The 23,569-nt window shown below is 35.3% G+C and overlaps 1 protein-coding gene across 1 annotated transcript in view; it reads left to right on the top strand.

Moving 5' to 3' along the window:
* KCTD8 (potassium channel tetramerization domain containing 8) overlaps positions 1 to 13,740 on the top strand; it is a gene marked incomplete at both ends in the record, with an annotated part of 265,412 nt that extends 251,672 nt beyond the window's left edge. The window contains one exon of the mRNA XM_079703375.1: positions 13,280 to 13,740. Within this exon, the coding sequence (XP_079559501.1) occupies positions 13,280 to 13,740 (461 nt within the window). The remainder of the gene's footprint in view (positions 1 to 13,279) is intronic.
* Between the last annotated feature and the right edge of the window lie 9,829 nt (positions 13,741 to 23,569).

The following is a 23,569-nucleotide window of genomic DNA, read 5'->3' as shown; positions in this document are numbered from 1 at the left end:
ATTTCACCAGACATGTAAAGGTCTTCTCTTTCTTTCCCCCCATCAACAGTTTAAAATATCTCAGTGATTTCCTGTTATTGAACTACCCAGTTTGCTTGCCTCCTACCGGTCATCTTCACCTTAGAATATGGGGCTGGGTGGGTAAGGTATTATGGTTGTCCCAGTCTAGGTTATAAATATACTCCTTGGGCTTAGAGTGTATTACATAAGATGGTTAGGGGCGCCACATATATTTTCAGACACACATACACACATATGCACACCGGCAATAAAGAATTTAATCCATATGTATAAGTATGATACAAAACAGAGATCAACCTATCATTTGCATAGGTGAAGAATTGAAGACAAAAATACACAGAGTGTTTAGGATAATGCTAATTATCTCCAATTTGGCTTGAATAGGTTGATAATAGAAAATGAGTTTTGGAGTTTAAACTGGGACTATGTCATGGGAAGTCTTGTTTATGTGGTAAGAAATTTGGATTTCTTTTGAAAGCCATTGTCATTTTCAGAGAACACATACTATAAGAAGAGCTATGTTTCAGTGATATGTATCTAGGTTCTCAGTGTGGATAACAGGAGGTAGATATTAGAGATGAAAAAATCTCTAGAATGTCATTTCAGTAGATTCAGTAAGAGGTTAAAAGGTCATTATAAAAGATTAATGAGGATCATAATTGTGAGGTTGACAACTGAAATGAGGGAAATGATTGAGATGCTATCAAAGTGCACTCAGTAGGGTTAGGTAACTGTTCATATGAAGAAGGGATCAATAGATGGGTAGGAACAGGAATAATGAAGATGACTAAGATTTCAAACCTATGAGATTCAGAAGATTGTGGTGCTTTTATAAAAAAGAAAAATAGAAAGTGTTAGAGGAGGAACTGGTTTATAGGGGAAAGAATAGTGAGGTAATTTGTCACTTTTTTGGCATATGGTGTTTGAAGTTTAGATGTCCAGAAAGTGGTAAAATCTGGTGCTAGTATGTCAAAGAATGGTCAGGTGCTAGAGATGTGTATGGAATCAGTTATAGATGAGAGACAGTTTGTGATATATGTATATATATAATGTGTGTATGTAGAGTGGGGAAGGTGAGTGTGAGTGTGTTTGTGTGTGTGTTTGTGTGTGTGTGTAGAAAGAGAAGAGTGTATTGTGGGAACAGATGTGACATCGTTAGGGAACTATGAAATTCATTATGCAAATAATAGTTGATTTACATAATTGGGGAAAACTTAGACTAGACATGATAACTGTTTCCCAAAATCGTAAGGGTTATTATTTGGAAAAGATACAGTATGACATTTTGGCAGAGATTGCAAGAGATTGTATTTTAGTCGAGAAACTAAGATCCTATAATTCAGATCCAATATCATCCAGTTTTTAAGGATAATACCATGTTCACTTATATAAATGCCATAACTCAGCATTGACCAAGGGCCAGACATTAGACTAAATAGACTTGTGTTAGTTTCCAATGGCTGTTGTAAAAAATTACCATAAATTTGGTGGCTTAAAACAACAAAAATTTATTGTCTCATAGTTCCAGAAGGGTGAAGGGCAAAATCATTTTCACCAGGCTGAAATCAAGGTGACAGCAGTGCCACACTGCCTCCAGAAGTTCCAGGGGAAAATTGCCCCTTCCAGCTTCTGGTGGTTGCCAGCATTCCTTGATTTGCAGGCAAATCACTCCAATCTCTGACTCTGTGACCACATTGCATCCTCCTCCTGTATGTGTATGAAATCTCCCTCTAACTCCTTCTTGCAAGGATACCTGTAATTAATTTAGAGTCCAACCAGAAAATCCAGAATAATTTCACCAACCCCAAATCCTTCATCACAACGGCTAAGACTTTGTCATATGAGGTGACATTTACAGGTTCCAAGGATTAGGACAGGATGTCTTTTCTGGGGCCACTTTTCAGCCTACTGTTAGGCTCTTCCTCATACATATCCTTCCTTAAAGCAGTTCTAGGAGGGAGGTACCATAGTTTTAATCCTTCTTAAGCAAAATAGGAAAATGAATCTCAAAGATACATTTTGGTACATAGCTAGTAGGTGTCAGAACTTTACTTCAAACACTGTCTTGCTCTTTTCAAAGGCTGAGCAGTTTTTCGTTGTCACACAACATGAAATTAAACCCTGCTCTAAACATTTATGTTTCCTTTTTCCATTCACTGTATAGCTGCTTCTATAACAGGTACACTTTTATACATCTCAAAGGGAAAAGAGGTGGCACTCACATTAAACAGTATGGCAGCTATAAGAAGTGGCATCTCGCTGGCCATTGTTGGAAGTACTTGAAAATGTTTATTGGTAGAAAGGCACTCAGATTCTGAAGAGATCTGACAAGCAAATCCCCTTAGCTATGACTATCTGCATGCAATCACTGCTGCTCCTGGGACCCAAGAGTATTAGCCTGGTTTTGTTTGTTTGTTTCCTTTTGTTTTGTTTTGTTTTGTTTTTGCCTCCTCACAAACTCTGCTTCCTCTGTTGTCATCAGGTTTTTTCTTTTAGTAGTTTATAACAGGCAAGGATAATTTACAACCAGCATGGTTTTTTGTTCATTTCAATTTGTTATACACAGCACACCCTAAGTGCACCCCAACCTGTAGTTACAGGGCTCCTTTTTATCCTCCCACAGCCATCAGATGTGCTGTGGATACAACCTCTCAATCTTTGCCAAGCACCATGTAGGTATTAAGATCCACAAGTTACAGATATGGAACAAGCATGAGTGGGCTTGTGTTCACAAATTTGAAAGCCAGGTAAATTATCCCTCTTATACAGTATGTGCCTGTGATAAAGGAGGCCATTAGAAGATGTCTACTTCAGCACATAGGGAAAAAGGTCAGACATCCATCAATAATAAGGTGTGGTGAATTCAAATGTGGGAACCTGGGAATGAGCAGATCTTAATTTCAAGAATCAGAAGAAGCCAGGGCATCTTTCTGGAGTTCTTGTTTATTATTTTTATTTTTTAATACAAAATGGGTACATGTGCCACAGAATCTTATCTCCCATGAGTGAATATGAAGACCAGTTTTAAATGTAGACTTCTTGCAAGGTGTTGGTAAACATTTTGCATGTGACAGGGATTCTGAATGGACAAGTGAACACTTAATACCTTTTCTCCTAGGCATATTTATGTGCAAGCATCAGGTACAATCACATAAGTGATGTAGAATTCTCTGCATAACAAAGAAAAATGTCTTTCCTTATTATATGTGGTTCCCCAAAACTTTTCACTTCTCTTTTGTAACCTGAAGGAGATAACATAGGAACTTTCTCAAAAGAATATTTTCACTTACTAGAGAGACTCTGAGGTCCTTCTTATAGATCACTGCTGAAAGTTCATATCTTCACCCTTATTTTTTGTTTGTTTTTGTTACACCCTATGAGCTTAGTTATACTTGGGTTTATCTTTTTTAGTTAAAACAAAACAAAACAAAACTTCTTTGGGGATAAAAAATTCCCTATGTGCTTAGACATTCTTTTGTAGATTATACTAATTTCACTTAATTCAGTTCAACAGTTACTGAATAATTATGAGCCTTGTCATGAGGGTGGAGCTCCAGGAAATACAAAGATAAAAGAAAATCTCTGTTCCATAATGACTAACAGAAATTGTATGAGTGTTTGTGTGTATGTCTTGTGGGGCAGAACTCAGGGATGCAAGTTAAAATTAGTATAAAAATAACAATTATTTGAGACAAGATAAGCTCAATACTTGGTAGACTCAAACAAAGTGCAGTGGGTCATTAGAGAGCACGAAATAACAAGAAATCACATACAAATGTGAGAATGGAAGGTTTGATGCTGAAAGCACCATTTGGAACAGGCTTTGAAAGTGTTACTTTCCTTTGGAGCAAGGAAGGTATACAATCCAGAAGGAGGGAAATAAGCATGGATAAAGCAAGGCATTTACCAGGAACAATAAGTGTATTTTGGCTGATATATGGGGAGCATTACAAGATAGGCTGCAATAATCATTTGGGTCACACTGAGGACAGTTTTCAGTGACAAAATGTGGCACAGAGTTTTCATTCTGTGTGCAAAGGAACTATTTAGACTTTAGGAACAAAGGAACTCAATTAGACTTTAGGAATATTTATTTAGCAATGATGTAGGGAATAGTTTGAAATCAAACTAAAATGGAGTCAGAGAACTGGTTAAGAGACAGTAGGAAATAATGAGAAACCAGTTATAAGTGGTGAAAATGGGAATAGAAATGAAGGGGTAGATTCAAGTGCCAGTGTAAGAGTAGAATTAACAAGACTTGGAAAATAATTGGAAATAAAAGATGAATCCATTGGATAGTCAAAGGTGACTTGGGTATAATCTATGGAAATAACTAACAGGAAGACACAGATTTATAGAATGGGAGGAAGGTGATAAGATTCCTTTTAAAACTTCCTCCAAAATATGTTCCATTAAATATATATTTTCTCATATATTTTTTTTCCTAGTGCTACATTAATTTTTCTTATTCACTTATTAGTATCTTTGATTCAATGATAAAACAAATCAGCCTCCTGAATTAAGTGATACAAGGAAACTTAAGACACAGTCTCTGACCTCATGGAAATTACAGTTGACCCTTGAACAACATGGGTTCCAACTGTGTGGGTCCACTTATATGCAAATTTTTTCAATAGTAAATACTACAGTACTACACGATCCATGGTTGGTTGAATCTGAGGATACAGAACCATAAATACGGAGGAACCACAGGTATGGAGGGCTAACTGTAACTTATACTCAGATTGTTCACTGCACAGAGGGTGTCCCTAACCTCCATGTTGTTCAAGGGTCAACTGTATAAACATTTTGAGGAAGATAGGACACTGGATATGTGACTTTGGAATGGACATTTGTGTGTGGATTATGGGAGCATCATTACTACTCAATGGTCATTTAGGTGAATATTTAGTAACATAAAGGTAGTGAATGCTAAGTACCAAACAAATGATATAGTCAGTAGTAGATACTATAGAAATTCGGTCAGTAGTAGATACTATAGAAATTCAGAAGAGTGAAGATCATTTTCACTTTATTAATTTGTTAAGCAATTACTCTGATGAAGGCTTCATGATAGGCTACAAAGACACAGCTTCTGTTTTCAAGGCATTTACAATTTAAGGACAGGGAGACACACTGTAAATAAAAAGGTAGAGTAAAAGGTTAACAGGTACAAGAAGAATCAGAAGAGTGGGTTAGTGGCCAATCATGTCAGTGTGGAAGAAAGAATACCACAAAATGTTTCTCTTTTCAAATTACCCTTCTTTACTTTTCTATTCACTTTCATTCATAGAAGTGGTCAAGTAATGATAGTAGAGATTATTAAAAAAAATAAAGAAATGAGTTTAATTTTTCTCATATAAAAATTAGTTTTTAAATGGAGTGGTGGTGGTGGTGGTGGGATGAACTGGGAGATTGGGATTGACATATATACACTAATATGTATAAAATAGATAAATAACAAAAAACTTTAAAAAAATTTTAAAAAATAATAAAAATAACTAAATAAATAAAAATTCGTTTTTATTCATTCAAATAACCTTTTTACTCTAAGATGAATGCATTTCCCACATGATCATTAAGTTTCAATTTAGTTTGTGATATTTCAGTTAAGGGGGGAGTCACAGATATAGAGGAGGGCTGACTATAGTTTATATGCAGATTTTAACTGATGAATTAAAAATGATCCCCTTTCCTTAGCTCATTCTAATCACCATTTACTCCTACTCTCTCCTTCCTGTCCCATTCACAATTTAGATATAGCTGCATTACTGTGCTTGTCACACTAAGCCTGGACTACTTGATTCCAGGGACTCTGTGTGTGTGTGTTTGTGTGTGTGTGTCCTTCCTCTTGAAACTAACACTGTGAGGCCTGGTACATAGTAGCTTCTCAACAAATGTTTTTCAAATTGAAATGGAGTTTTTCCCTTTTTGACTAAACTGCTTAATACTTAGAGGCATGTGGTGCTAATATTTAAGACAGATTGGTTCATTCTGTTCAAGTACCATATAACCGTTCACACACCATTGAGTTTAGCACTATTAAAGGGTAATTTCCCTTCGGGGAATCGTGCCTGTGGAAGACACATTTTACATATTCAGTCTTTTCTATCATCACTAAGCAGGTAAAGAGATTAAAATAAAAGGTTTTTTCAAGTGTGCAGTTATCCACATAGACCTTACATGGAAATCCCTGTGTATTTTGAGAAAAAAATAAGGAAGTACTATTACTGAATGTGTCTACACCCAGCACTACCCAGTAGTCACGTGCCTTTTTTAAAGATAAAAATATTAATGATTAATTTCTGTATGACACTATTCACCCAAGTGACTTAGAAAAGCTATCATTTCCTCCTTTTTCTATCAGTGTAATAAAAGCCAATGTAATTAATTGAAAACCCTATTTTGCCCAGTTTGGGCCCATTGTGATACCTTCAATGTAGTATATTTTGTTTAATGTAATGTTTTTACTATTACTTTTAATTCACACATTTTAATAACTCAAAAGAGAGTGTTTGTGTTTTATTTTCTCAAATAAGTTCCTTTTTGGACATGAGAATTTAATACTTAATAGTCTCTCAAATCACTAATAGAGAACTACAGCAAAATTGCTTTGATATCTATTATCTCCTTTCTTATTATGGCTATATGACTAGGAATTACTATTCTTATTTCATTTTTAATAGACTAAAAAACTCAGGCTTAGAGAAGTAAGTGACTTGCCTGAAATTCATACGTTCATGGGTACTATGTGTGGACCAAAATTAGAATGGAAATATTTGGATTCCTCAGTCAGTACTGTTAATATTCAGATAAACAGCTATGCCATACTATAGCCAAATAGCACTGGATGTTTATTCTATATAAGAATAATAATGAACACTGTGAGCATTTACACATGCTGGGCACATCCTGAATACTTCACATGTGCTAGCTCATTGAATCCTTGCTGCAACTCAGTGAAGTCTAAATGTGAGAAAACAGTTGCCCAAAGAAAGTGAGTAACCTGGCCAAAAAAGCACACTTAGTAAGTCCTTGAACTAGGATGGGAGCTCAACCAATCTGCACTGTGTTGCCTTAAGCATCATTCTCATTGCTGGCATTTCAGTGACAAGGATAGATTTAATGAAACAAATGTAAGTTGATAATGTCTTCTAGAACTACCCTTCCTATCAATGAACATGGAAGAAAATTACCCTTGAACCCTGTAATTCTGTGAAGTACTTAAGTGGAAATTGAATTTGTTTCTGCATTCTAAGAGGTAATTTCTATTAATGGGGACACTTTCATGTTTTATATTTAATACTTGATTAGAATTTTAGTACATGGAAAAGTCTTTCCTATTCATTATATAATTTAGAATTATAGAACTACGGGCCAAACCAAAAATTTTAACCAGCAAGACCAAATATTAGAGAGGTGATATGACCAGCACAATGTACTTGCCTAGAGAGGCTGAGACAAGCTCAGACTCAGATCTTCCAAGGCTTTTCCCACAGTGAAGAAAGGTGTGAGCATAATAAAGGAACAGAATGCATGTTACGTGTGTGTGCATGTGTGTACTGACTGTTCTTTTAAAAATTAGTTGTGGAGCAGCATGACCTAGGTAGCTGGCTTGCAGGTCTCCTAGGTAAGGCTATAAATCCCTCTGAAAGACAATCAACTCCTGGATGAAAATCCTAGTCTATTTAATGGCACATAGCCAAATGAAAAGTGGAAGATTTAATTTTCCAAATATTTTTGGAAAGTTTCTAACTGCACATATATATTGGACTTTTAAATAACTAATTCCTTTTTAAAGTTAAATCTTAAATAGGTGTGAGATTTGCTTGTGCACTGATTTGTTGCCTATTCTAATAATTATTCATTAGTCTCTTTATGCTATGGAAGAAAGCCCAGCTGATTAAGCCACCAAATCATACTTCATTTTCTTTTCTTATGCTGTCTGTTTGGCACTACAACTCAGAGGGCAAAATGCTTTTATGAAGATCACTTAGATATATATTTGATTATATTATTATTGGAAGAAACACAGAGAACTTTCTGACAATCATGCTGTTCCCATATATACAGGATTTAGTGCTATTTAAATTATTATTCATGTTGTGCCTAAGGCATTTCAAGTGGCTTTGGATCATTGAATGGAATGACGTAAAGTTTTAAACTATCCCTGGAAGCCTGCAATTAGCAGGCATCCACAGAAAACTAAGCAACCAGAGTAAATTATTATTTCCTCTTAATTCATTTATTTTTCTTACATTTCATGTCATAAAAAACACATAAATCATTTTATTGTTATATCTTTGCCCCAATTTCAATCCACTATTATCAGTAATGATTTAAAGTATGCTTAATCAAATAGCAATTATAATATATAATATATTATGCATCATCAAAAATTCCGACATAAATCAAAAGGAGACTATTACCCTTAATGATTTATACAAAGAACTATCATAGTATTCTATACATTCAAAAGTGGATTCTTGGGCTTCCCTGGTGGCGCAGTGGTTGAGAGTCTGCCTGCCGATGAAGGAGACACGGGTTTGTGCCCTGATCCGGGAAGATACCACGTGCCGCAGAGCGGCTGGGCCCGTGAGCCATGGCCTCTGAGCCTGCGCGTCTGGAGCCTGTGCTCCGCAACGGGAGAGGCCACAAGAGTGAGAGCCCCGTGTACCGCAAAAAAAAAAAAAAAAGTGGGTTCTTCAAAAAATTAAAAATAGAACTAACATATGATCCAGCAATTCCACTTCTAGATATTTACCCAAAGGAAATGAAAATACTAACTAGAAAAGATGCATGCACCTCTATATTCATTGCAGCATTATTTGCAATAGCCAAGATGGGGATGGGATCTAAGTGCCAATCAATAGCTGAATGGCTAAAGAAGATGTGGTATGTATATATATATATATATATATATATATATATATATATATATATATATATATATATGTATATATGAGGGAAATAAGTGAGGGAGATTAAGAAGTACAAACATCCAGTTGCAAAATAAATGACTCACAGGTATGAAATGTACAATATGGGGAATATAGTCAATAACTATGTAATATCTTTGTACGGTGAAAAATAGAATTATTGTGGTGACTACTTTGGAATGTATAGAAATATGAAATCACTATGTTGTGTAACAGGAGCTAACATAGCTCTGTAGATCAATTACACTTCAAAAACAAACCAAAAATTGTGGACAAAATTAAATTATACATTTTCTCTTAAGTAAACATCTGAACCTATTTGGTCTCTTGATTGGGAGTCCACCTTGCCAAAGATAACTTAAGAAGTAGGAGGGGGCTTCCCTAGTGGCACAGTGGTTGAGAGTCTGCCTGCTGATGCAGGGGACACAGGTTCGTGCCCCGGTCCGGGAGGATCCCACATGCCACGGAGCAGCTGGGCCCATGAGCCATGGCCACTGAGCCTGTGCGTCCGGAGCCTGTGCTCTGCAACGGGAGAGGCCACAACAGTGAGAGGCCTGTGTACTGAAAAAAAAAAAAAAAAAAAAGAAGTAGGAGGGATGAGAAATAAAAGTGTATATTTATTAATTCTTGTTAATATCTGTACCTATTCCAAGTTCCTTTTTGGAAAAAAAAAAGGTGCTTTTAAGACAATAGAAAATTCGGTTGCCACTTCCATTTTTTTCATAGAGTTTAAAGTCTATAGTGGAAGATATTCTACAGTGCAACATGCATTTTAAACACTTTATGTTATAAAATACCATAAAATAGCCTGTGAACTTCACTGGAGCACCCACTATGTGCTTCCTTTATATCCCAGCACAGTGCCTGGAACGTAGTCATGGTCAATAAAATTCTGTTGGCTAAACTGATCAATGCCTTCTTCAAAGAAGTCTTCCTTGAGTTTCCATCTTATACTATGAACAAGAGCAATCCATTTCCATCATACATATGTTGCATCCTACTATATTGTGGAGTCTGCATTTGTTTGTGTGTATTTTGGGGAGGGGATGGGGAAGAGTCTTATTTCCATGAATAAATTATAATGCCATTAGGCATAATAACTGTATATAATTTATTTAGTTAACACATGGACTTTATATAGCTCTGTATATAAACAGCTAGCCTAGCTCATTAAACAGTTTTCCCCCAGTGAATAAAAACAGAATGAACCATTTGCTTTGGAGGTACCTAGTATCCTCTTTCTGTACTGTCTTCCTCTCTGATATTATTACTTTTCTGCCTGGGTATCTTTATCTAATGCTCTATTCCCCTGCCTATTAACAGGAAAAAAAAATTCTCATCAATCATTTATCCTTAAACATAAATTGGTTTTCCCAGGTATTTGCAATTTAATCCTTTAGTCATTATTGGGAATGAAAATCTTAGATTCCTCTATGGAAATTTCTGGTTAAAGAAACGCAGAAGATTGACAAAAAGGGTAAAAACCATTTATTTATATCCTACATTTTACTAGGCTGGTGGTCATCATGCCAGCTTGGGATCACATTCTGCCATTAAGATAATTAGATAAGCAGATGCTATACCTCCTTCACCACTCTGACCTCCATATAAATACATACATACAAACCTTTCAGCAAACTTAAAATCTCCAGAGATGGGAATGAACATATGTACATTTTTTAAAAAATTACAGTGATATACTCTCAATGTTGAGAATTACTGTACTAGACCCTTTTGAATGGTATTTTATTTAATCTCAAAATAACCCTATGAGGGAAGTACTACAACTACCATTTTATAGATAAGGAAATTGAGACTTAGAGAAGCTATGCATCTTGGTCAAGGCCACAAGACTATTTGCCAGAGAGCTGGAATTTGATTCCAGTTCAGTAGGACTTCAAACTCACTCCCTTTTCAACATTATTGCCACTAAAACCTGATGCCACTAAAAAAAATACTGATCCTACAAATAACACCTTTCTAGTCAATGGATGGTTAATGACCAGTATGGGTCTATCAGTCAAGGTCCCAGAAGAAAGAGAAGGCATATCTAATTGAGTAATTTGAGCACAGTTGAATATTGTCAGTTTGTAACAGTGTAGGCAATACCTTCATGCCAGTTACAGTGGAAATGGCTGATACCTGTAGGCCTGAAGATGTCAGCCTAGTTTAATGGAATCCAGAAAGAGGGGTGGCAGAGGGAGGGGGTGAAGGTGAGAGAAGTGGAGAGAGCTGCCAGACAGGGCTGTGCCTTTTGGTCCAAAGATGAAACCAGATCACAGAAATCCTGGGGGTGAGGTCAAGTAGTGCATGATCTTGCCAGTCTTTATCACTGGCTGAATCCAACTGAAAACCACAGGGCAGGGGAGTCTAAGGACATGGTTTGTGCCCATATCAGTCACTAAAGACAGTGGAGGGTACGGAATGGATGTGGGTAAGTCAGCAAGGAGTATTAGGAAGTGTATCTTCTCCATCCCCATCTCTCAGATTCACCCTCTTTCTCTCTTACCATAAATGAAAATGGCAGCGACTTAAAGGAAACAACTCTTTGTGTCTGTTTTCTTTAATCCATGGTTGCAAATGCTTGTGAAATGTATTAGTGCACTTTCTTACTAAGCTTTCATAAGCATCTGCATTTGTTCTGCTTTTACTGTATTGTGGACAAAGGAAGTATGAAATATTGGTTAAGACTGTCTCTCAAATAAGTACACATTCTTTAAAGCTTTTTGGATTTTTTGTATGTTTTTGGTTAGGTTAATTCAGATATTGTTTACATACAGAAAAACCCATCCATTTTAGCTCTGCAATTCTGTGTTTTCACAAATGTATACAGTCCTGTATTTAACTCTACAGTCAAGATATAGAAGATTTTCATCACTCCAAAATGTTCTAAAGCTTTTAAAAATCTTCAATCCCACTCAACTAAATGTCTGGTATCAATGATTTTTTCTTCTGATTTTAAATAGGAAAATTGGTGATAACATCCAACAGTGGGTAGTACATAGTAAGTGCTATTATGAAAAGTATTTTTGTTGGTTTATTTCCTCACCTTCTGACTAATATAAACTATTCATCTTGGTTATTAACTCAATTCATGTATATTAGACTGAGGAAAGGCTCATAATCTTGACTGCATGTTGAAATCACCTGAATTTATTAAATGACCTGATGGTCAGGTAGCATTTCATTAAAGCAGGATGTCTGGGGTTAAGACCAAGGCATCAATAATCTAAGCTTTCCAAGTAATTCCATATGTGGCTAAAGTTGAAACCTCTGAATTAGATCAGTTGTTCTCAATTCTGGCTGCATAGCAGAATCCCCTAGGCAATTGCTTAAAATATTGATGCTTTTCCCTTCAATTCTGACTTATATAACTTGTTCATAAAAGTTGACTACAAGAAAAAAATAAGATTTGGATGACTTATATTTCTGAATGGTTGGGCTCCAGTTAAATGAAGGTTTTATTATAGTTCTGGGTATGTGGTGGTATTCAATAAATGTTAGATGGAGATCCTAATCCCACAGCAGAGTCAAAGAGAATAATATATGCTCCCTCTTGGAAATAAACTGTTTGTGTATTTGAAATACTTATCTTGGCAAACTATCACTTTCTGAAAATTGTCCTCCTAGGTAATTTACCTCAAATGGTAAGCCTTGTAATTTAAGAGAATACTATATTTCAACCCTATTTTTCAACATAATATTAGGCACATATATATTTTACATCACTTTCATAATTCTCTCCAAGGAAATAGACAGGAAGCAAGATTAAGAGATGGAGGATAAGATTTAAACCAGCCTCTCTCTTAGAAGCACAAATGATGCTATTGCACTTCTGAGCCTGGAGAATGCTGCTACTTTGTAAAATAGAGCAATGGTACTTTCTGCTTTTATAATGGTGAAATATATATGCAAAGGACAACTAATGTCATTCACTAAAACAGAACTGAACTGTCTAGTGAAATAGTTATGGGACTAGCAAAATATTTATATATGATATCTTTTTCAGATTTCAGGAACTAGTAACTGAAATAACAAAAATCTTTTTTGACATAAAGTTACTGAAAATCTATTATGGCATAAATGCTCATCAAGCAAACTTCCCAAATTTTATTGTTATAAATAATTAATCACCATGTTGCATGTTTCAATATACATTAACAACACCAGGTGTTGTATTTAATCCCTCAAGTATAAACTAGTGCAACAAATGACATTTTCCTTAAATGTTCTTGGTTTAATATAAAAAAATATAAAGCTTGTTTAATTTGACCTTCCCACTTCTTACTCAGTTTTTCTACTCCTTTTTTCCTTTTTAGGACCATCTCAGAAAATAGTGTCACCTAAACAAGAGCATGAAGATAGGAAACATGACAAAGTCACAGATAAAGGAAGTGAGAGTGGGACTTCCTGTAATGAGCTCTCCACTTCCAGTTGTGACAGCCACTCAGAGGCAAGCACTCCCCAGGACAACCCACCCAGTGCCCAGCAGGCGACAGCTCACCAACCTAACACCTTAACATTGGATCGTCCTTCCAAAAAAGCACCTGTGCAATGGATGCCCCCACCAGACAAACGCAGAAACAGTGAACTCTTTCAGACACTCATCAGCAAATCCCGGGAAACCAATCTTTCCAAAAAGAAAGTCTGTGAGAAGCTAAGTGTGGAAGAAGAAATGAAAAAGTGTATTCAGGATTTTAAAAAAATCCACATTCCAGATTATTTTCCAGAGCGCAAACGCCAGTGGCAGTCTGAACTGTTACAGAAGTATGGGTTATAGTAATTATCACATTCCTGCAGTATTTCAATGACGTTCAGTGTTTACTACGGTGTCACCACCTGACTGCATACTAACAATGGTCAGTGTGATTCTTGCTGCTCTTCCTTTTTGTGAACAGTGGATGTGGGACAGTATTTTCTTTCATTCTTTTTGTTGTTGTTGTTGTTTTTAGAAATATGATTTTTAAAAAAGAAAACTAATAAATGTTGAATCAAATGGTGTTCCTGATTCAAACCGTTTTGCAAGAATGAAAGTAAAATGTGCATGACCAAGAAGCTTAGAATCTTGATTTTTGAACTGTGGTCATGTTTGTCATTTTGTAACTCACCAAAAACAAATCATCATATCACTCCAAGTAAAGTGACAACATGGATGAAGCCACATCAAGTAAAATGTTAGACCATGGTTTTGGGACCCAAATCCAAAACTGTTTAAATGTTAATGCAATAAAACAAGTGTTATTTTTGCATGAGCACAATGTTACAAATAATTCACAAGATGTAGGGAAGATTTGTTTGCTGCTTGGAAAGAAAACAAATTATGAAAAAATAGCAAAAAAAAAAAAAAAGAAAGGTTCAGGCAAAGCCTATAAATGTAAGCTGTCTAGGAGATTGAATCTTATTTGTTCTGGGTCTGTGATTTTTTTGTGTATGTGTATGGTGTTCTGTATGTATGTTAAGATGATGTAAATATGCCTTATAATCTTGTGTTATGACACTGACATTCATCTATTAATGCTAGTCATGATTATTTCTGTGAAATGAGTCCTTACATCAGGCTGTGAAAATTGGTATAATGATGCTCTGAAAGGTCTGACTATAATGTTAATCAAAATAATTGAGGGAAATGGTAAAGAGCTTTATGTATTTATTTTAAAAAAGGAAAATATATTAGAATTCCTTGATCTCTATTGACTCTTCTTTTAAAATATTCAGTTGTTACATTGTCTTCAATTTTCCTTTAAAATCCCAAACTGGAGAATGATATGTTCAACCTTAATGTTGACAAGCTAGAGACTTGCTTCCAGGACATGAAAGCAAACTAAATGTCCATCGACAGATGAATGGATAAAAAAGATGTGGTACATATATACAATGGACTGTTAGCCATCCAAAGGAATGAAATTGGGTCACATATAGAGATGTGGATGGACCTAGAGTCTGTCATACAGAGTGAAGTAAGTCAGAAAGAGAAAAACAAATGTCGTATATTAATGCATACATGTGGAATCTAAAATAATGGTACAGATGAACCTATTTGCAGGGAAGGAATAAAGACGCAGACATAGAGAATGGACATGCAGATATGGGGGGAAGGGGAGGGTGGGATGAACTGGGAGATTAGGATTGACATATATACACTACCGTGTGTAAAATAGATAGCTAGTGGGAACCTGCTCTATAGCACAGGGAGCTCAGCTCCATGCTCTGAGATGAACTAGATGGGTGGGATTGGGGGCGGGGTGGTTTAGGAGGGAGATCCAAGAGGGAGGGGATATATGTAAAATATAGCTGATTCACTTAATTGTACAGCAGAAACTAACACAACATTGTAAAGCAATTATACTCCAATTTAAAAAAAAGATTAGAAAAAAAAGAGCTATGTCTACTAAGGAGTCAGAGTCACTTCCAAAGATACCTCCCAAAACAAAGAGAGAGGGGAGAAATTATCCTAGCTTCCCAAATTCCAATTTCCCATGAACACTTTCCATTGTCCCAATATAAGTAGAAGCAGTTCACAAAGGAGCCTAGGAAAATTAATTTAATAGAGGTGATCCCCCTGTGATACAAAGCCTAGCAGTACAAGGCAGGGAATAAATCTGAAGAACACTTCACATCCTACTGTATTTTTTCCCAACACAAAACTTCAAATAGAATTGCAATGGTAAGAATTTGTCTATTAGTCTATTGAGCACTTACCTTACACCAAACATTTGGCTCAAAAGTTAACAACATATTCAAGAAATACAAATGACTAGCTATTACCCTTGTGAAGAAGCTTATGGTCTGATTCTCCCAAATCATTACATATTCACCAGAGGCTAGATCCTGGCTGGTCCCAATTGGGTTTACAAGAGAATCAAGGGAGGAAGCTAGAATGAGGACTCTTCCCTGAATAAAAGGAGACTCTGAAATTTAAAGATGAGTTAGACTAAAACTGCTGTATAAAACTTCTTTTCCAAAGAATCAGGAGATAAAATCTGGAGGATCACCATAAGTTAAAAGATCTGGAAAGTCATTGAAGTTGAATATTTTTGGAGAATACCATTTGTTTGACATACAGTATTTACTTAACTTGTGACCTGATGTTTTATTATTAGTTCAAGTGGAAACATAAATTGAGTACTAACTAAGATGAGAAAAGGAAACAAAAGTGAAATTGTGAGATTTTCAATTTTGGAAAAATGGAGTAGATATACTTTTCCTTATTTCTTCCACTAAGTATAACTGAAAACCCTGGATATTATATACAAACACACTTAAGAGGCTCTGAAAGGCTCATAAAAGAAGGAAAGCTGGCTGGAAACATTGGGACCAAAAAACAGCATGGTGATGGAGTTTCTTGGGTTTTCTTTTTGTCTATATATCGCTGAAGCCGGTAACCCAGCAATACTAACAGGTGCAGAAGAAGCAAGGCCCAACAAAATCCTGCTCTCTCTAGCCAAAGGACCAGGAAAGGTGCAACTTAGCAAGAGAGAAAACATTTATATAACAGCTGCTGTGCTGTGTCAGGTTGCAGGTAGGTAGACACAATTGTATTGCATAGTTATTTTAAGGCTCCCTACTTTTTTTAAAAGAACTTAGCAATTTTAGGTTCACAGCAAAATTGAGAGGAAGGTACTGAAATTTCCCGTGTACCCCTTACCCTCCAATATGCACAGCCTCCTCCATTATCAACATCCCCCATCAGAATTGTACATTGTTATAATTGATGAACCTACATTGATGCATCATTATCACCCGAAGTCCATAGTTTACATTATTGTTTACACTTAGTATTTTACATTCTGGGGGTTTGGATAAATGCATAAATGACACATATCCATCATTATAGTATCACACAGAGTATTTTCACTGCCCCCCTAATCATCTGTGCTCTGCTTATTCATTCCTCACCCTTTCCCCAACCACTGGCAACTACTGTTCTTTTTACTGTCTGCATAGGGTTGTCTTTTTCAGAATGTTATATAATTGGAATCATACAGTACATAGCATTTCCAGATTTGGCTTCTTTCACTTAGTAATATGCATTTAAGTTTCCTCCATGTCTTTTCATGGCTTGATAGCTCTTTTTTTTTTTTAGTGCTGAATAATATTCCACTCTCTGGATTTACCACAGTTTATTTATCCACTCACCTACTGAAGGACAACTTGGTTCCTTCCAACTTATGGCAACTATGAATAAAGCTGCTATAAACATCCATATATAGATTTTTGCTTGGATGTAGTTTTCAACTCCTTTGGGTATATACCAAAGAGTGTGATTACTAGATCATGTGGTAAGTGGATATTTAGTTTTGTAAGAAACTGCCAGACTGTCTTCCAAAGTGGCTATACCATTTTGCATTCCCACCAGCAATGAATGAGAGTTCTTGTTCCCTCACATCTTCATCAGCATTTGGTATTGTAAATGTTCCAGATTTGGGCCATTCTAATTGGTTTGTAGTAGTATCTCATCATTTTAATTCACACTTCCCTGATGATGCATAATGTGGAGCATCTTTTCATATGTTTTTCTCCCACCTATATGTCTTCTTTGGTGAGATGCCTGTTAATGTCTTTGACCCATTTTTTAACCCAGTTATTTGTTTTCTTATTGTTGAATTTTAAGCATTCTTTATGTATTTTGCATAACAGTCATTCATCTGATTTTTTTTGCAAACGTTTTCTCCTAGTCTGTAGCTTGTTTGCTCATTCTCTTGACATTGTCTTTCATAGGTAGAAGTTTTTAATTTAATCAAGTCCAGCTTACCAGTTATTTCTTTCATGGATTGCATTTTTGGTGTTATATTTAAAAAGTCATTGTCATACCCAAGATTTCTCCTGTGTTATCTTCTAGGAGATTTATAGTTTTGCATTCTCCATTCAGGTCTGTGATCACTTTTGAATTAATTTTTGTGATGGGTGTAAGGTCTGTGTTCAGATTCATTTTTCGCATGTAGATGTCCAGTTGTTTTAAAACCATTTGCTCCACTGTGTTGCCTTTTCTTCTTTGTCAGAGATCAGCTGACTATATTTATATGGGTCTATTTGGGGGATCTCTATTTTGTTTAATTGATCTATTTGTCTTTTTTTTTTAACAATACCACATTTTCCAGATTACTGTAGCTTTATGGTAAGTCTAGAAGTTGGATCACATCAGTCCTCTAACTTTGTTCTTCTCTTTTCATATTGTGTTGGCTATTTTGAGTCTTTTCCCTCTTTTAGAAACAGTTTGTTGATATCCACAAAAAAAACTTGCTGGGATTTTTATTGGGATTGCACTGAATCTACAGAACAAGTTGAGAAGAACTGACATCTTGACAATGTAAACTCTTCCTATCCATGGACATGAAATATCTCTCCATGTATTTTGTTCTTATTTGATTCAGTTCATCAGAGTTTTGTAGTTATCCTCATACAGAGCCTGTACATATTCTGTTAGATTTATACATAAGCTTTTCATTTTAGGGAGTGCTAATGTTAATCGTAGTGTATTTTTAATTTCAAATTCCCCTGTTCATTGATAGTATATTGAAGTCCCTCACTTTTTGAAAATAAAATCCAAAAACTTTAGTATCACATTATAGGCCCTCAATACAGTGGCTTCATATCAATTTACCTTTGTTTGACAATAGACCACTTCCAAAACTTAGTGGCTTAAAAAAAACAACAACCACTTTTCAGCTCATTATTCTGAGAATCGGCAATCTGGACTGAGATCAGCTGGGTTGTCCTCCCACTAATCTCACGTGGGCTTACTCATCTGGACAATCTACTGATAATTTGTCAGTGGTCAAATAAACTATAATGGTCTCACTCCATATTTGGCATTGACAGGTTTCAATCAAGGTGCCTTAATTCTCTACATATCCTCTCCAGATATCTGACTGAGATTTGTTCACACTCGGTTGTTCCAAGAATGTAAGACAGGAGGTTGCAAGGATCTCGAGACCTGGCTCCAAACTCATACAACATCACTTACCCTGCATTCTTTTGGTAAAAGCAAGTCATGTCAAATTCAAGGGATATGGAAATACACTATACCTCTTAATGGGAGGAGCAACAAAGGATTTGTGGCCATTTGTAATCTACTATAGAAAGAATCCATCCTTTGCAGATTCACAACCAGAAGCAAACTGCACACCAGTTACTAGTGATTTGCTAAGACTCTACTGCACCCGGAAGTCCCCTTCCCCTCACAAAATGCACACAAACTTCTTCATTCACATTTAAGATCTTTCCCATACTGAATGTTTCAGTTCAAATACCACCTACTTTCCAAAGCTTTCTTTAATCCTTAAGGACAGAATTATTAATCGTTCCATTCTCAGAAATATCACAGCACATTAAAAACATCCTCTTTTGCTGTACATATTATTTATGTTCTATAGTATATAAGAGTAATGATATACATTTGTATTTTCCATTGTTCTGAAATATTTTTCATATAGGTTAAGCTCTTACTTTTTTTTGTATGAGGGGATACAATTAAGTAGACAGCTTCTGGCACACAGTAGGTATGAATGATTTTGACAAAGAAGTAAACATCCTTTTCAATGTAAGAATTTCCTTAACAGTCCTTGGTAGGTACTCCTCCTGCCTCACTAGGCTTGCTAAAAGCTATTTTACAATGTTTTCAGGCCAAATCCCACTCATTGGTCCTACATTTCTAATCCTTCATGAGAGATTAATCAAAAGACTATTTGTAAAATATTTCATAGTTTGTTCCAATTTGGATGAATGTGATTTAAGCATCTCCTGCTAGAGATGCAATCACCAGGCCTTAAAATTATTTCTTCTCCTCCACAGTGTTTACCTTTGTTTGCCATAAAGTAAACTTAACCTGTGACCTTGTATATTAGTGTTTTTAGTACAGATTAGTTAAGCAAATATTACCAAAGTATTATGTTCATTAAAAATGGATATAATTTGGGAGAGTTTCTTACAAAACCCTTAAACATAAAATCTATTTATTTTAAATTTTTTTCTCCCTCTCTATTCTACAGTCCCCAAATTATTCACTTTGAAGCATAACATACAGAGTTTAAAAAAATCACACAACTGCAGGGTTGAAAGAATCTTAAAAGTCTTAAAATCTTAAAAGTCTTAAAATCTTAAAAGTCTTAAAAATATTAAAAGTCTTAAAAATCTTAAAATTTAAGATTTTTAAAAATCTTAAATGAATTCAAAGTAATCTATGCCTGTTTCTAGTTTGCCTACAATGGGCAAAGCACTTTATCAGATTTTTAAATATACAGCAGTGAATAAACAATAATAAAAATGGATTTAATTTCAATTTTGCAATGTGTACACAATGACCCTTGATTAAGGGTAGGCAGTGGGTGGGCTATATTGCCTTTACACATAAAGGCATAAATATTGCTACATAAGTTTAGAGGAAAGAAACAGCTTTACAGTAGAAGTGGAATTTGAACTGGGACTTGAAAGGGAATTTGGATTTGTACCTATAAGGATGTTGAAAATGGAACTGTATAAGTAAAGAAATAAGTCTATAAGTTTAAATATATAAGAAGACTGGAGCAGATGAAGGTATTCCAGAAAAAATATTATCGTAGATACTTTCAAATGCAACTTTTTAAAATGAATATATCATTCTTCTGTTGAAGAATATATTAATGAAGAATATTTTAATAAGAATCTCCTTGTTCAGGATTATATTCTCATGAGTAAATTTATACCCACCTACTTTCTTTTCCCCTTTGTCCCCCAGTCTCTGATTGCAGCCACAGGCACTAAGGTAGATGCAAATTAAATTTTCTTTAAAATGCTGTTAAGAGACCAAATGGAAACTGATTAGTTAAAACTAATGAAAAGAAAAATCAGAACTTAGACCAACAAAATATTTTTATCAGGGAGGAGTATTTTTTTTTTTTTTTTTTTTTTGCAGTACGCAGTCTTCTCACTGTTGTGGCCTCTCCCGTTGCGGAGCACAGCCTCCGGACGCACAGGCTCAGCGGCCATGGCTCACGGGCCCAGCCGCTCTGCAGCATGTGGGATCTTCCCAGACCGGGGCACGAACCCGTGTCCCCTGCATCGGCAAGCAGACTCTCAACCACTACACCACCAGGGAAGCCCTCAAGGAGGAGTATTTTAATACTAATGTTGTTTGGAATTGCCAATGCATTGTAATAATAAAAAAGGAGATTAATTTATAGTCGTTTTATTGGCATTTTAAAATTATCTACTTTTATTGCCTGCGCCTGGGGCAAATTGTTCCCATCACCTTTGTTTGATATCCATTGCAGTTAAATGCAGAAGACAGACTAGAAATTACAGTATAGTTTAACAGGTGTTGAGCTAGGGGTATAAAGGACTCTCTCTACTACAACTAAAAGTTCACACCATCATCCTTTTCATTTCAGATATAGGAATAAGGACTACACTCGTCTGCCTTCAATCTTTCCCTATCAGTCCATTCTTCATGCTGCTAGAAATGTGATCTTCCTACAACACAAATTTTTCATATTTTCTTGCTTAAAACTTTTTATCTCTCTGCCTATTAGGAAAAAAATTTTATATGATTATTAAAGTCCACCATTTTCTGCCTCCTCTTTTTCTCCAGTTTTATCATCATGTTCCCACATGTATAAATGCACACACACACAAACACACATTATTTTTTCTATCTAACTACTTCTAGCTCCTAAGAAGAATTTGCCACTTCTTTCTTTGTGCCCACAATTGTACTATTTGTTATGGCAGGGACAAAATATTTTAACTTGTGTGAACGTTCCTCCCTCTGCCTCTCCCAAAGATGAAGATTTTCCAGCTCAGCCCTCACATATTTAGTGATATAGAATAAAAGAGATTGAGAATACAAGAAACACAGCACTCCATTCCTAGAACATTTTTCCTCTTTCCTCTTAGGTTTGTTTTCAGGACAGAATAAATAATAAAATAAAATATCACCATTTTGCAAACCTTAATGAAATAATGGATGTAAACAGTAGTCATCCATGGCTGCTAAAATTATTTATGAAAGGATAATGAAAAACTTTATAATGGGTGAGTCAGGCTAATAGTATCTGATCCAAATCTTATCATCATGTTTAGAGAGACAGCACAGCACCAGCTATGACATATTCTTACCAAAATCATTAGAGCCGAATCTGAAAGGTCTCTAGATCTAAGTGCCAGTTTGCTGGGAAAACGGGAGATAAAGAAACTTTTAAAAAGAAGATGTGATATAATGAATATATACATAAAAGAATGATATAATGCTATTTGCAGCAACATGGACGGACCTAGAGATTATTATACTAAGTGAAGTCAGACAAAGACAAATATCATATGATATCACTCATATGTGGAATCTAATTTTAAAAACTGATACAAATGAACTTATTTACAAAACAGAAACAGACTTAAAGTATCAAAAACAAACTTATGGTTACCAAAGAGGAGATGTTGGAGGGAGGGATAAATCAGGATCTGGGGATTAACATGCACACACTACTATATATAGATAACCATTCAACATTCAGTGATAACCTATATGAGAAAAGAATCTGAAAAAAAATGAATATATGTATATATATATAACTGAATCAGTTTGCTGTACACCTGAAACTAAAACAACATTGTAACTCAACTATAATACAATCAAATTTAAAAAAAAAAGACAGTAGCTTTCAGTGACTGTGAATCTGGAGAATCCCAGCCAGGAAAAGAATGTCAGATCTCATTGTCCTCCAAGCCCTTCAACCCTCCCCTGAAGCCCCTCAACAAAATGGCTTGACCCCCCCCCCAAAAAAAAGACAATAAATTGATGCAGTTAGTAATTTTTAAAAGGAAAGAGATTTCACATAACAAATTACCTGATTCCTTTTTTTTTTTGGTTATTTATTTATTTTTTTAACATCTTTATTGGAGTATAATTGCTTTACAATGCTGTGTTAGTTTCTGCTTCAATAATAAAATGGCAAGGGAAAACAAAGATGAAGGGTGAAGGACCTTTAATTAAAAGACATATCTTATACATGCTATGTGGGGATATTGTTTTTATCCTGACTCCAACCAAACCAGCTGTAAAAATCATCATCATCATCAAATAGTTTTAAGATAAATGTTTAATGATAAGAAATTATCATTATTTTAACAGTGATATTGTGAATATGTTGAAAATAATACTCATATCTTTTAGAGATATTCTCTGAATTATTGATGGATAAAACAATAAGATTTCCAAGTTTACCTTCAAAATAATACATAGGGGAGGAGCTGTGTGTTGAACTACATGAAGAAAGTTTGGCTGCACTGATAATTGTTGAAGCAAATGACAGATACTCATGGTTTCTCTTCAATTTTGTGCATGCTTTAAGATAAAACAAAAATAAATATAATTTTTAAAAAACATTTTGAGAAGTGGGAGACTGTTGACTCAATGAATAACAGGTGTTTGGGGCAAAGTTTGAAAGCACTTTTGAGGTTAGTGAACAAGAATTTTTAGTGACATCAATTTATCCCATTGTGTGACTCAAGCAGTATTAGACTTCTTAGGTGGGAGATTGGGGTGAGAGCACAGAGAATTTGTACAAAAATAATTATCTATGTGTTTGTTTTTTTATCCATTAGAGTTTTATGATGAAATACAGAGAAGCAAGGGA

Source organism: Hyperoodon ampullatus, assembly GCF_949752795.1.
Source record: "Hyperoodon ampullatus genome assembly, chromosome: 1".
Taxonomy (NCBI): Eukaryota; Metazoa; Chordata; class Mammalia; order Artiodactyla; family Ziphiidae; genus Hyperoodon; species Hyperoodon ampullatus.
Note: the sequence above shows the minus strand (reverse complement) of the source record. Positions and strands in the feature narration are given on the sequence as shown.